This window comes from Mauremys mutica, chromosome 4 (assembly GCF_020497125.1).
Source record: "Mauremys mutica isolate MM-2020 ecotype Southern chromosome 4, ASM2049712v1, whole genome shotgun sequence".
Taxonomy (NCBI): Eukaryota; Metazoa; Chordata; order Testudines; family Geoemydidae; genus Mauremys; species Mauremys mutica.
In genome coordinates, this window is record NC_059075.1 from 154,090,619 (window position 1) to 154,105,410 (window position 14,792).

Consider the following 14,792-nt stretch of genomic DNA (forward strand, 5'->3'; position numbering starts at 1 on the left):
CTGCAAAGACGCCCAGTGTGGTGACAGGGTCCCAGATGACTGGGGGGAGAGAGGGGAGGGGCTCGACCGGGAACAGGCTAAAGTAGCTGCCTCACCTAAACCCAGCTCCTGTCATCTCGGACCAACACAGCTGGGCCTCCCCTTGCCGACTCGCTGCCCCTTTGCTTCAGCCGTGAAGGATACAAGGGCATCCGATCCGCTGACCTTCTCCTTCTACCCCCCGAAAGTCTGTTTGGCCCAAAAGTCAGGAGCACGTTCCCCTCCCGCCATGGTTTGTTCTCCAGCATGATGACCCCTTATATTTGTGTGACCTCCGTATGTCAGGGGGGCCTGCATGAGGCTGGATTCCAAAGTTGAACTGACATCAGCCAAGGTGGACAGACAAATGTACCTCCTATGTCTGGCAGGAACTTGTCTGGTGGCCCTGCCTTGATTCAGACTTGAAAACGGGGTTTCCACATGTACATATACGTGTAACTCCTCACCTCATGACAGGGCCGACATTTCACAATGATATTAACACCGTGAGTTCCTGGGATGCATTTGATGCATTACAAGACACTGTTTATGGCTAAATACCATGACATAACAGTGGTGGGTTAGGTGCAGCGAGTTTGTCAGGCCAGTTAGGAGTTGCTGACACAGGGCACTGAACCCTCCACCAGCTGGTACCGCTGGGCCTGGGTGTCACACAGACATTGGAGGTTTTCAAGAGCGGGTTGGACCAATGTCCCTTCTTAGAATCTGTGGGTGACGGCTGCCCCCCTCTGGGGTGGTTTGTGGATGACGTGTCTGGGCCACGCTACAGCCCCGTCACCCCCAGATTGGGGGATGCTGTTCAGATCAGGGGGGCCGTATCAGACAGATCCTCAGGGCCATCCTCCTCTTCCCCTTGGCTGGCGGTGGCCTCGGCCCGGTTGATATCCTTCCGGGCGATGTTCCCACCAACTACCCCACCCATACCCCCGCCCACGACAATCCCGGCCAAGGTGCCTGCCCCAACACCTGCCAACACCCCAGCCACGCCGACCGCCGTGGCAATTCCAGCAGCAGCAACTCCACCCACCGGTGCCAGGACCACTGTCCCCACGCCCACACCTGCCACAGTGGCAAATTTCTTGAAGCGCTTCCTGTAGGTCTCCAGGAAGGCCTTGGCCTCCTGCATCAGCCCCGCCTCCAGCTCCGTCACCAGGGCCTCTTTCTTCTGCATCAGCTCCACCTCCAGCTCCGTCCCCAGGGCCTCTTCCTTTGGCAGCATGTCCTTCCGGCACTGCCCCAGCAAGTGCTCACGCTGCTCTGCGAGCTGCTCTGCCATCTTTTTCGGCCTCACCGTCAGGCATTTAACTGGGTTCCTGGAGTCACTGTCCTGCAGTAGCAGCGAGCGGAGACAGCCAAGAGTATTAGATGTGGCAAGTGCTGCACAGACCCTGACCAAGATCGGGGCCCCCAGCTGAGATCAGGATCCCATCGTGCCAGGCACTGCACGGATCCCACAACTCAAAGTGGGCCCCTCTTCGTGCCAGCTGCTACACAGACCAATCCCCCTAGTGAGATCGGGGTCCCACTTGTGCTCAGTGCTGCACTCCCACCCCCCCATGACTGAGATTGGGCCCCCATGATGCCGGGTGAGGCACAGTTCTCTGGACGGAGATCAGGGCTGCCATCATGCCAGGTGCTGCCCAGAGCCCCCAAAACTGAGTTGGGCCCCCCCAGTGTTGGGACTGGAGTCTCTGATCTCTTCAGCCACCCTGGGAGCTGGAAATGTGAACTCCAACCTCATCCCCAAAGCCCGTAGCCTGGGGGCCTGCCCGGGATGGTTCTCGGAGGTTCCCCTGGTGGGAGGCACGGCTCCCATTCCCCCCATTCACCTTCTTCTCCATAAAGTCAGCGTATTCTGTGCAGGCTCTGTCCAGGACTCTCTGGTTGGTGTGACACCGATAGCGCCTTCTGTAGGTCTCCAGGAAGGTCTTGGCCTCCTGAGTCAGTTCTGCCTCTAGCGCCGTCAGCAGGGTCTCCTCCGGCTCCTTCATCTCCTCCCGGCACCGCTCCAGCAGTGATCTGTGCTGCGCCGCCAACTGCTGCGCCATTGCGCCCGGATCCACCTTCAGACAGTCGTCCATGTGCTGGGACAGGCCGTCCTGCGTCGAGCGGGAGAGGAAGGAGAGAGTAGGGGGTCCAAGGTGTTAGAAGGGGCATGTGTGCAACCCCATCTCACCAGTGGCTCCTCTGGCTACAGCACAGCAACTTCCTTCCACCCTCATGACCGAGATCAGGGCCACTGCTGTGCCGGGGTTGGAGTCTCCCATCTCCGCAGCCCCCTGAAAGCTGATATGAGGTCTCCTCTCCTGCCACAAAGCCCGTAGCCCACAGGGTTGGCTGGGATGTTTCCCTGAGGTTCCCCGGGCTGGGGGCACAGCGACACCCCCGGACTCACCTTCTCCTTCAGAAAATCAGCGTGGGCTGCATGGGCTCTGTCCAGGACTCTCTGGTTGTGGAAGGTGATGACCATCTGCACAGGGAGGACACGGCTGGGGTGAGCTGCAGTTTATGGGGCCCTGACTCCACCTAGCGACTGCAGCTTCCACCACAGCAGCCTCAGGTAACAGAGCGACACCGTTAGCCAGTGTGGCAGCCGCTTGGGGCTTCTGGCAGCACCACTTTTCAATTTGATGCCCACGGCAGCCCAGCCTCGGCTCCCTTCCCTGCTCCAACCTGCACTTTGCACCTGCGGCACATTCCTGTAGCCGAGGAGTTTTGGAAACTCCTGTCCCAGCCGGGCTCCGCCTGAGGCTAATGCCCAAGAGAGCATCAGTGACACCGGCTCTCACGGGTCTGGTGGTATTTAGGTTTTTTTATTGATCTCCAGGAGGCAGGTGAATCTCAGCTCTCGTTTATGGGTGGGGGATGGGTTAAATCTTCTTGTGGAGGCGCAACGACTCTGGAATAGTCTCTGCTCCGCAGCTATTGTGGAGTAGTGATTCTGCTATAGCTAGGCCGCTCGATTCCCCCCATGCCGAGAAGCTCCCTGCATCCAATTCTCCTCCGGTGATCTGAGGCTGAGGCCCAAGGGAACTTCCCAGACCATGTCGAAGGGTCTGTCTATGCTGGGTCCTGCCTTGCTGCAGGGGAAGGTGGCACAACTGTGACTTGAAGGGCTCGGAGGGGGCTTTGCTGGGACGCTGCCCGGCTGGCAGATCAGACCAAAGGAGCCAGGGCAGAAGTTCTGCTCAGCCAGCCCGATTCCCAGCTCCCCAGAGGACCTGTGACACCAGGTGGAAAGGTCTGTGCTGCTGGCTTGGGGGCATGACCGGAGCATGCTGTGCTGTGGTTATGCCCCACTCCCCAGAGGGGCCAGCGAACGGAGCCCCTGAATCCACCTTATCCTGCCCCCTTCCCCTGCCACTGCATGTGCCTCCCATGATGCACCAGGCCATGATACATGCACCAAGAGAGGAGATGCTGGGCCATCGTGGGAAATGTGGTTCATGGGATGCCTGATTCTCCTCTGTACCCCCAGCACTCAGTTCAGACTACACCTCCCATGCTGACCTACAGCTATGATGCACCGCACCCTCACCCAGAAAGGATACCTGGCGCCTGATGGGAGATGTAGTTTGGTTGCCCTAATCTCCCATTCTCCTCTGTAGGCTGGTCTCATGGGAGGTGCAGTGCAAGCTGCGAGACCAACCCATAGAGGAGGATGAGGAGCCCGAGCTACAATCCCCATGATGCAGCAGCAGGGACTCTCCTCCTGGGGAGAGGAGTGGTGGTGTGGGTACCTGCAGTGCATCATGGGAGGTGTAGTCCAACCGGGTGCCCAACCCATAGAGGAGAATAGAGAATAGAGATGAGGTGGACGAGGCTTTCTTCCGGCAACTAACAGAAGTTACTAGATCGCAGGCCCTGGTTCTCATGGGAGACTTCAATCACCCTGATATCTGCTGGGAGAGCAATACAGCAGTGCACAGACAATTCAGGAAGTTTTTGGAAAGTGTAGGGGACAATTTCCTGGTGCAAGTGCTGGAGGAACCAACTAGGGGCAGAGCTCTTCTAGACCTGCTGCTCACAAACCAGGAAGATTTAGTAGGGGAAGCAAAAGTGGATGGGAACCTGGGAGGCAGTGACCATGAGATGGTCGAGTTCAGGATCCTGACACAAGGAAGAAAGGAGAGCAGCAGAATACGGACCCTGGACTTCAGAAAAGCAGACTTTGACTCCCTCAGGGAACTGATGGGCAGGATCCCCTGGGAGAATAACATGAGGGGGAAAGGAGTCCAGGAGAGCTGGCTGCATTTTAAAGAATCCTTGTGGAGGTTGCAGGAACAAACCATCCTGATGTGTAGGAAGAATTGTAAATATGGCAGGCGACCAGCTTGGCTTAACAGTGAAATCCTTGCTGATCTTAAATGCAAAAAGGAAGCTTACAAGAAGTGGAAGATTGGACAAATGACCAGGGAGGAGTATAAAAATATTGCTCAGGCATGCGGGAGTGAAATCAGGAAGGCCAAATCACACTTAGAGTTGCAACTAGTAAGAGATGTTAAGAGTAACAAGAAGGGTTTCTTCAGGTATGTTAGCAACAAGAAGAAAGTCAAGGAAAGTGTGGGCCCCTTACTGAATGAGGGAGGCAACCTAGTGACAGAGGATGTGGAAAAAGCTAATGTACTCAATGCTTTTTCTGCCTCTGTCTTCACGAACAAGGTCAGCTCCCAGACAGCTGCACTCTGCAGCACGGTATGGGGAGAAGGTGACCAGCTCTCTGTGGAGAAAGAAGTGGTTTGGGACTGTTTAGAAAAACTGGACGAGCACAAGTCCATGGGGCCGGATGCGCTGCATCCGAGGTGCTAAAGGAGTTGGTGGATGTGATTGCAGAGCCATTGGCCATTGTCTTTGAAAACTCATGGTGATCAGGGGAGGTCCCGGATGACTGGAAAAAGGCTAATGTAGTGCCCAGCTTTAAAAAGGGAAGAAGGAGGATCCGGGGAACTACAGGCCAGTCAGCCTCACCTCAGTCCCTGGAAAAATCATGGAGCAGGTCCTCAAGGAATCAATTCTGAAGCACTTGGAGGAGAGGAAAGTGATCGGGAACAGTCAGCATGGATTCACCAAGGGCAAGTCATGCCTGACTAACCTAATTGCCTTCTATGATGAGATAACTGGGTCTGTGGATGAGGGGAAAGCAGTGGCTGTATTAGTCCTTGACTTTAGCAAAGCTTTTGATACGTTACCCACAGTATTCTTGCCAGCAAGTTAAAGCACTATGGGCTGGACGATTGGACTATAAGGTGGATAGAAAGCTGGCTAGATCGTCGGGCTCAACGGGTAGTGATCAATGGCTCCATGTCTAGTTGGCAGCCGGTTTCAAGTGGCGTGCCCCAAGGGTTGGTCCTTGGGCCAGTTTTGTTCAATATCTTCATTAACGATCTGGAGGATGGTGTGGACTGCACCCTTAGCAAGTTTGCAGATGACACTAAACTGGGAGGAGTGGTAGATACGCTGGAGGGGAGGGATAGGATACAGAGGGACCTAGACAAATTAGAGGATTGGGCCAAAAGAAATATGATGAGGTTCAACAAGGACAAGTGCAGAGTCCTGCACTTAGGACGGAAGAATCCCATTCACTGTTACAGACTAGGGACCGAATGGCTAGGCAGCAGTTTTGCAGAAAAGGACCTAGGGGTTACAGTGAACGAGAAGCTGGATATGAGTCAGCAGTGTGCCCTTGTTGCCAAGAAGGCTAACGGCATTTTGGGCTGTATAAGTAGGGGCATTGCCAGCAGATCAAGGGACGTGATCATTCCCCTCTATTCAACATTGGTGAGGCCTCATCTGGATACTGTGTCCAGTTTTGGGCCCCACACTACAAGAAGGATGTGGAAAAATTGGAAAGCGTCCAGCGGAGGGCAACAAAAATGATTAGGGGGCTGGAGCACATGACTTATGAGGAGCGGCTGAGGAAACTGGGCTTGTTTAGTCTGCAGAAGAGAAGAATGAGGGGGGATTTGATAGCTGCTTTCAACTACCTGAAAGGGGGTTCCAAAGAGGATGGAGCTTGACTGTTCTTGGTGGTGGCAGATGACAGAACAAGGAGTAATGGTCTCAAGTTGCAGTGGGGGAGGTTTAGGTTGGATATTAGGAAACACTGTTTCACGAGGAGGGTGGTGAAGCACTGGAATGGGTTACCTAGGGAGGTGGTGGAATCTCCTTCCTTAGAGGTTTTTAAGGTCAGGCTGGACAAAGCCTTGGCTGGGATGATTTAGTTGGGTTTGGTCCTGCTTTGAGCAGGGGGTTGGACTAGATACCTCCTGAGGTCTCTTCCAACCCTGAGATTCTATGATTCTATGAACCTGAGGCACAAGAACTACAATTCCCAGGAGCTGTCACATGCAGCAGGGTGCTTACCCCGCTCCTGCCTGAAGTGGGTAAAGCAGCCTGGGAGAGGTGCTGCAGGGAAAGCTGGGCTGATTAAGGAAGCAGCCACAGCTGTGGCCAGCTCAGTGAGGGCCCAGCTGGCCCTGTAAGAGGGCAGTGGGTCAGGAGCTAACAGAGACTCTCTCTAGCCTTTTGAGAGAGAAGGGCCTGGCTGCCTGGGAAGCTGAGGCGGGAACCTAGGGTGGAGCAGGGCAGAGGGAGCTGGGGAGCTCCAGCCTAGCAAAGCCCCAGGCTGCGGCCTTGCTAAGGGCCCACAAAAAGGCACTGGGGCTGCAGAGGTGCAGCCTAGGGCTTAGGCAAAGGCAGCAGGTCCAACCCCTCTTTGGCTTTCACACTGCAGCCTGCCCCAGGGAGCGGGGGCTCCTTGATGACTGGCAGTGGCCATAGACTGAGGCAAGGTGAGGGTAGAGGGTTGGGGTTTCCCTGGGGACGGGAGACCCAGAGACTGCGGTGTACTGCAGAGGGCAGACCCCCTGAGCAAAGGGCACCGGGGAGGGACACGGGGCCAGTGGCAAGCGGGACACCGGCCTGCAGAGGGCGCTCCGGAGCTGGAAACAGCTAATTCCTATGAACCAGCAGGAGGCGCCGCAGGGGTGAGTCCCGTTACATCACACAAGAGATATTTGGAGGTTTTGCAGGAAACAAACCCTCATTTTCAGACCTGCTCTTAAAAACTCCTCTGATTTACACAGCAACAGGAGTTGCCTGGGGATAAACAGGATTTGGGGCTATGGGTCTCAAGGATTGGAGACGTGTCTGTAGGCGGGATGAACACTCTAGCACCAGCTGCCCTGCAGGCTAGTGAAATTCTTCTACCCTGGAGTCCAAGAAAATAAGATTTCACCCAGACTCTTCCCAGTCACCTCCAGCAGCCTGGACCCAGTTCCCAACATTGCCCCAGCGCTGGTATGGACGGATGAGGGGAGACACTCCATGATCAGGTCAGAGACAGAGACAGTACCTGACAGGGAGAGGAGAACCCAGAGCGATGTTTCTTCATCACATCAGATAAATTCTGCAAAGGAACCAAAATAAACCATCACGTCACAGACTCCACAGGGCTTAGAAAGGCTGTGAACATGGGGAGGGCTCGCCTGGTGCTGAGATGCAGCCACCTCTGGGGTGGGGCAGCTGGGGAATTGGGGGTATTGGGGTCATCACTGACTGCAAGGAGAGAGCATCCCCTTCCTGCTCCCTCCAGCACAGCTGGCTGGTCCCCACCTTTATCTTGGCAGCCAGCTGTGTCCCGGTGAGCAGCTCCCCCTGCCGGTCCCTCCGGACGTGTTGGGCGGCCGAGCTCACCAGGGCGGTGACATAGTCCCTCAGGCTCTCCCGGAAATTTGCACTCATGTCTGCAGAGGGGAGAGAGACGGATGATGGGGAGGGAATACAGGGCCTGTCTGATCCCCCTTCTCTCTACCTTCCACGCACAGGCATGATCAGTGCCCCAGTCACATTGTTCTGCACATGGCAGGGGCTCAGAGCTGCTCTCCCGGGTCCGTTACCTCTCAGGGTTCCCTCGCTCCCCATCGTGATCCGCTCGCCAGGAGAGGGCATCAGGTAACAGCGGCTGCTGTTTCTGCTCAGCACTTCCAGGGCCTTGGGGTGTTTGCAGGGGGACGTCGCCGCCAGCTTCTGCCGGAGCCAGGGGGAATCGTTACATTGACACACAAACACCTGGGTTAACACCAGCCAGACCGGCTGGGCAGTCAGAGAGGGTCTGGAGGGGCCCGGCCTGGTTTGTGGTAGGTGTTGGAAGGGGAGCAGTGAACGAGGCAGAGGATGGCGGCAGGAGGAGACAGGAGTGAGTCCCAGGTCTCAGTCTCCCCCTGCCCTCCCCACCCCGTTCCCAGTCTATCCAGACGCCTTGTCCCACCCTGCTCCTTTCCCTCCCCCTGGCCTGGCTTTTCTCCTCTCCACACTGCAATCAAGCAGCTTCCTTCTCCGCCCCACCTGGGCTCACTGAGAGCTGGGAGAGGCAGGAGGTCCCCTCTCAGGGCTGGGGCCCGGCCTGGAGCAGCACTTGCAGGGAAAGTCCAGCTTTGCCTCTGTCTCCCCAGGCTGGAGCGCGCTGGGTCGCTCTGTGGGGACGGCGCATGCTCAGTCTGGGCAGCAGGTGGAGCTGTGAGGGGCTGGGGCGTGGTCAGTGTGGACGGACCCTGGCATCTCTCTGACACACTGGCCACCCCCCCCCCCCCGCCAAATGCACAGTCCTTACTGCGAAGCAGGGAGGGCCGGGGCCCGCGGGGGCTCGGGATGTTAAAAAAAAGGAACATCAGAATTTTCTTTCAATATTGCCAAACAAGGTGGTTTTTTTTAGCCTCATTCTCAGAAACAGCTGGGGGAAGCAGGAATGCAGCCGGAGGCAGCGAACAAGCCTGGAAAATTTCATCCCAAGCATTTGAAGTTTGGCAAAGTTACAAGCAACTTTAAAGGGGTCTTGTAATGGGATTTGTCAGGCAACCTTTATAAAGGGTGGGGCGACCAGCCCCCTAGAGGGGAAAGGCCCCGTGTCCCATTCCCCATCCCCTGAGCCAGCCAGTCCCCAACACTGGGTCTGGATCGCAGCTGGCGCCCCCCAGAGGGACTGCCCCTGGTCCCATTCCCCACCCCCAAGCCCCACACTCACCTGTCTGCAGCGTCTCAGATGCTGCTCCCCACCCTGGGCTCTGAGGACCCCGGGGATGCTCGAATCCCGCACCAGCAGGTCTAGATGCTGCAGGGGAGACAGGAGGGGAGTGGGGGTCACTGGGGGTAGGGGGAGGCTGGGACGGGGAGAAGGACGGTGTCTGCTGGGGGAAACCTCGACCCCTCGGGAGTGGGGCAGGGGGTGCATGGGGCAGGAGCATGCTGTGGAGTGGGGGAGGGGTGCAATGTGGGGACACTTGGGGCTAGGGTGACCAGACGTCCCGATATTATCGGGACAGTCCCGATTTTAGGGGACTTGTCCCGCGTCCCGACCTTACATCGGTCGGGACGCACTTTGTCCCGATATCGGGACCGTCTGGCTAGACCCGTCTGCAAGCTGCCACCGGCGCCACTGGCTCACCTCCCTGGGGCAGCTCCCGGTGCGCGTGCCCCCCGGCAGGAGCCTGCAGCGCAGCCCCAGGCAGGCGAGGAGGTCTCCGCCGCGTGCTGCGGGGGCGGGGCTTGCAGGCGCCGGCAGCAGCAGGGCCAGCTCCACGGTTTTGCCACCCCAAGCGGCAGGAGAGGGGGAAAAGAAAGAAAAAAAAAAAAAAAAGCCGCGACCGCGATCGGCGGCAGCTCCACCGCGCCGCTTTCTTCCCCCGCCCCCGCCCCCGCCCCGCCTTCCCTCCTCGACCCGACCTGACCCGCAACCCTAGGAGCCAGAGGGACCTGCCTGCCGGATGCTTCCCGGGAGCCACTCCAGGTAAGCACCCGCTGTGACTCACCTTGCTCCTTGGCAGGTCCCTCGAGGGAGGGAGGGGCGCTGCATGCTGCTGGTGCCTGCAAGCCCCGCTCCGCGGCTCCAGCAGCTCCCATTGGCGCCTTTCCTGGCCAATGGGAGCCACAGCCACGGAGCTCGTGCTTGTAGCGGGTGCAGCACGTGGAGAGTCTGCAGACTCCATTTGCCGCTCTCACCCTAGGAGCCAGACACCTCCCAGCAGGGCTGGTGAGTGCAGCCAGGGAAGGGGGCAGGGTGTGATGGTGAGTGTCTGGGAGGTGTGTGTGGGGATGCTGGGCTGTGAGGGTGTGGAGGGCGCTGGGCAGTGGGGGAGGTTTGTGTGTTTTGGGGTGCTAGGCAGTGGGGGCCTGTTGGGGTGCTGGGAAGTGGGGGAGATGTGTGTGTGTCACTGGGCAGGGGGGATCTGTGTGGGGCATTGTGTAGTTGTGGTGGTGGGGCTGTGGGGAAGGGCACAGGGAGGGAGGGAGGGAGGGGAAATCTGTATGTATTGGGAAACTAGCAAGTGGGGGTGTTCTGTGTGGGGTGCTGGGCAGCTGTGGTGGGGCTATGGGTGGGGGGGGTGCTGGGTAAGGGTGGTGGTGTGCACAACACTGTGCATTTGTTGTGGGGGAGCTCTGGGCATAGTGGGTTCAGGGGGTGCAAGACATAATGGATCCAGGGGGCACTGGGCAGGGGAGCTGTGTGGAGCAGCATGGGCCCACCCCCAACAGGAAGGGGCATGCTGGTAGCACAGAGCCAGCCGGACCAGTGTGCCTCTGGCCATGCCATGCATGCCCCATTTCCCCTGGCCGGCCCTGCCCTTCCTGCTGCTCACCTCCTCAACTGAAGGCGGGGGTAGGGAATGCAGGCGTGGGTCCCGGCAGTGCTTACTTGAGGTGGCTCCCAGGAAACGGCCGGCAGGTCCCTGAGGTAAGTGTCAGAGGCTGCATCCTCCTCCACAGCAGAGTGTGTGCAGACCGGTCCACCTTGCTCATGGCAGAGCTAAGGAAAGGAGGCACCTGCCTCTGCACATGCTGATTCTACGCAGGGCAGGCTGGGGCTGAGAACTGCTAAGCTGCTGCCCAGTTCACTTACCCACATTAGCAAGCAGGGATTGCACCTGGCAGTGTACATCTGCTTGATGTACAATCGGGACATCATTTGTCCCGATATTCAGGTAAAATTTTACATTTGGTAGTGAAATAGAAAATTAGTTGATTGGGAATGTCCCATTAAACCCGATTGTGATCGGTTATCTACTGGCAATTTTGGTTTTTCAGGTTGTTTTCCGGTGTAACACAAATTTACAGTAGGAATATGTAGTTTACAGTTCTGAACCACAGTGCATACCGTAGGACAAACTACAGTGAGTACGTAATAACACGTAAGAAGCACAGAGACTGCTCAGTTCTTTTCAGTGGCTAGCTATCTAGCTAACGGTCTTCAGCCGAAAACCCCACCTGAAATGGCAACGGCAAGGGAGGAGCGAACTACCAAAAAACAAAAAAGACAGTGCAGATACAGGACAGAATGGGAAGCCACTTACACCTGGATTCGGAAATCCTATGAGTGTGATACAAAAGCCTTTTGTAAAGCATGCAGGAAGGAATTTAGCATTTGCCATGGTGGTGAGTCTGATGTTAAGCATCATGCTGAATCAAAAAATCATGGACAAAACACCCAGACTCACAAGAGCAATACCCTGGTCTCACATTTTTTCAGCAAGTCAAATGAATCCTTCAGTAACAAGGTTATCGCTACTGAGCTAACTCAAGTTTACCACACAGTAGTCCATCAACACTCCTATCGCTCATGTGACTGTGAACTTAAACTGGCGCCTACCTTGTATCCAGATTCAACGATTGCGAAGCACGTCAGCTGTGGCTGGACTAAAGCGGAGGCATTGATCAAAAATGTGCTGTCACCACTCTCAACAGAATTTTTAAAAGACCTCAGCAAACCAGATGGTCCCTATTTCTCAGTTGCCACAGATGCATCTAACAAGGGCAATGTGAAAACTTTCCCCTTATCACTGAGATACTGGACACCTGAACATGGGGTCCAAGATAAACTGTTAGACTTCTATGAGCAAAGTGAAGAGACTGCAGAGGCAATAAGCACCATATTACTTGAAAAACTTGCGACACACAAACTAGACCTAAACAAAGTGTCTTCCTACTGTGCTGATAATGCAAACGTGAATTATGGAAAGCGACAATCCGTGTACCAGAATTTAAAAAAACAAAATGAAAATATCTTGCCAGCAAACTGCCCTGCCCATGTTGTGCACAACGCCGTGAAACATGCTAGCAATACCCTACAAGTTGACATTGAGACTCTGGTGATTAAGATGTTCAATCATTTCAGCAGTTCCGCTAAGAGAGTAGCAGCATTGAAGGATATGTTTGACTTTGTGGGTATGGAGTATGCCACTTTACTGCACCATGTTCCGACGCGCTGGTTGAGTCTTTTCCCAGCTGTAAACAGGCTTGTAAATATGTGGCAGGCTGTTAAGTGCTACTTTGTTTCTCTGGGCAGTGAGAAGTGCCCAAAATTTCTATGGATGCTGTTCTCAGACAGGGAAAATGGTGAACAAGGTGAGGGGCCTAGCAAAGTTGAGGTTCAACTGTTTTTCCTCCAGAATGTCCTGAAAATCTTCAATGATACTGTGCTCTGTTTGGAAAATGAGAGTATGACAGCATGTGAAGTGTATGCCATAATGAATACTCTGAGAATTAAACTTCAGCAACGGAAAAATGACATATTCTTTGGCTCCAAAGTTGAAAGTGCATTAACTGAGATGCTGCCTGTCACTGCTGCATGTCTCCAGAAAGACTTCATGAAATTTTACGATGTGTCGATCCTATATTTGGAGAAATGGTTTGATTTTTCAACGACTGGCTACTTGTTCAATACCCAATGCTTGAACATCAAAGTTAATAGGGTATTCGAATACAAGGATCTGTCTGCGGCCGTGACAGCTGTAAACCTTCAGAAAACAGTGGATCTTGATCAGCTCTCTGATGAATACTGTATCATCAAAGACATCAACTCCAAGTTGGAGCCTGGAAACTATTCAGTTGGGGAACTCTGGTCTCAAGTGCTGAGAAACAAGGACAGTAGCACTGAATTCCTGAACATGGCAAAGCTGGTGTCATACGTGCTCAGTATACCCGTAAGCAATGCATACTCAGAGCGTGTATTTTCAATCATGAAAGGTGCATGGACTGATGTCCGGAATCGAAGCAGCATAGACTTGGCGCGGAGTGAAACCCTTGTCAAAATGAATTTCCGGATGAGTTGCAAGGACTTCTACAGCTTTGTGATTGCCCAGAAGCAAGTCATGACTATGGCAAAGTCATCCAAGAAGTACTAGACTTCTGGCATATCTGAGAGGTCTGCAAATTGGGAAGTTGATTTATTGACTGAATAAAAAACCCGGCCCTTTACCCCTGTTGTTTGTTTAGTGTACAAATAAATCTGTATGTTTAAATATGTATTATGACTAAGTCTATAATTTAGACTCACTGATTCCAGACCTGTGTGATGTAGTTTGCTTCAGCTGTCAGTGGCTGACGCTGGGGCTGAAGGCAGGACTGGGGGCCTCCCCTCTGTGACTGCTGCTGGAGCCAGAGCTAGAACCGGGACCCTTTGCTCCCCTGCCCTGCAACTGGATCTGACTTTGCAACCAGGATTCTGTGCCCCTGTCCTGCAGCTTCAGCCGGGGGCTGGAGCTGGAACCCTGTGCCCCTGGCCCCATGGCTTCTACTGGGGGCTGGAGCTGGGGCCATGAGTCCTTGCCATGTGGCTTGTGGTGTGGGCTGCAGCAGGGGCTGTACAACCCCTCTCACAGCTTCCTAGGGCTGTGTGCCCCCTCTCATGGCTCTGGTCGGGGCTGTGCACCTGTGTTTATCGTCATCGTCTCTCCCCCCCCCCGCTCGCCCAATGTGTCCTGATATTTCACTTTTGTGATCTGGTCACCCTACTTGGGGCAGGGCGGGTGGGTGGGGGGCACAGCGGTCTCACCTGAATGGGGTCCAGTCCGTAGGCCTCCCCCACCACTTCGGCCACCTGCACAAACATCTGTGGAGAGAGAAGAGGGGTGGGTGAGTCAGGGACCTGGGAGGTGTTTGGTCTGGGGGGGAGGTGATCCTGCCTGTGAACAGAAAGGGGCCTGATCACCCCCCACCCCCACATCTGAGCTGCTCCCTCTGCCCAGGGCCGAGAGCGAGGCCCAGCGAGCATGAAACGAATCCTGAGATGGACAGAGAGGATTTCAGTGGGGCAGAGAGAAAGAGGCTGCACCCGGGTATGGGACGGGGAGGGAGGCTGTGGGGCACAGGGGTCTGGCGCCGGGGGGGGAGGGGGGGCTGTCAGTGCGCACCCCTCCTCTGTCCGGTTTCAGGGCTTTCTCCTTCTCTCCAGGGCGCTCCATAGAGGTGGAGGGGAGCGGGGGGGGGGGTCAGTGATCAAAATTTGGTGTCCATTTACCGAGGGGTCCCACTCCACAAACACCCCATTGCCTCAGGCTGATGGACGCTACCAACTTCCTTTGCACAGCCCCAGGGGTCAAACCACGGCTCCGCTCACGCCTGGAACAATCTCGTCCACGCGGCATTTCCCTGAGCTCTGCCTGGGCCTCCGGAGCTCTGCGTGAACCAGGGTTTTGCCAGTGATAGAACCCAGGGCAGATAAAACCCTCCCAAGCTGATCTGTGCCCAGCACAGAGAATCCCCCCAGGGTGCGGTGCAGGGACAGGACACGCTGTATGCCGCAGGCAGCAGTGACATCACTAAGGCACGACTGCCAGGGGCTCGGCCTGGCGGGGCTGGGGCTGGTTCAGAGCCTGGAGAGCGGAGCAGAGCAGGGGGCAGAGCGACCTCCCCAGGCCCTGGCCCCAGCAGCTTCCCACTGATGGTGGAGCTGGGCTGGAGGGGAAGGAGGGGTCCTAAAT

General features: G+C 55.7%; 1 protein-coding gene across 1 annotated transcript in view; it reads right to left on the minus strand.

The window, feature by feature from the left end:
• Window positions 1-838: 838 nt before the first annotated feature.
• The window catches only part of LOC123369135 (RING finger protein 112-like), a 31,926-nt gene continuing 17,972 nt past the window's right edge, over window positions 839-14,792 (minus strand). The window contains exons 6-12 of the mRNA XM_045014496.1: window positions 13,865-13,921; window positions 9,062-9,148; window positions 7,938-8,067; window positions 7,654-7,784; window positions 7,394-7,447; window positions 2,435-2,509; window positions 839-1,366 (exon numbers count right to left, since the gene is read on the minus strand). Coding sequence (XP_044870431.1) covers window positions 839-1,366; window positions 2,435-2,509; window positions 7,394-7,447; window positions 7,654-7,784; window positions 7,938-8,067; window positions 9,062-9,148; window positions 13,865-13,921 — 1,062 coding nt within the window. The remainder of the gene's footprint in view (window positions 1,367-2,434; window positions 2,510-7,393; window positions 7,448-7,653; window positions 7,785-7,937; window positions 8,068-9,061; window positions 9,149-13,864; window positions 13,922-14,792) is intronic.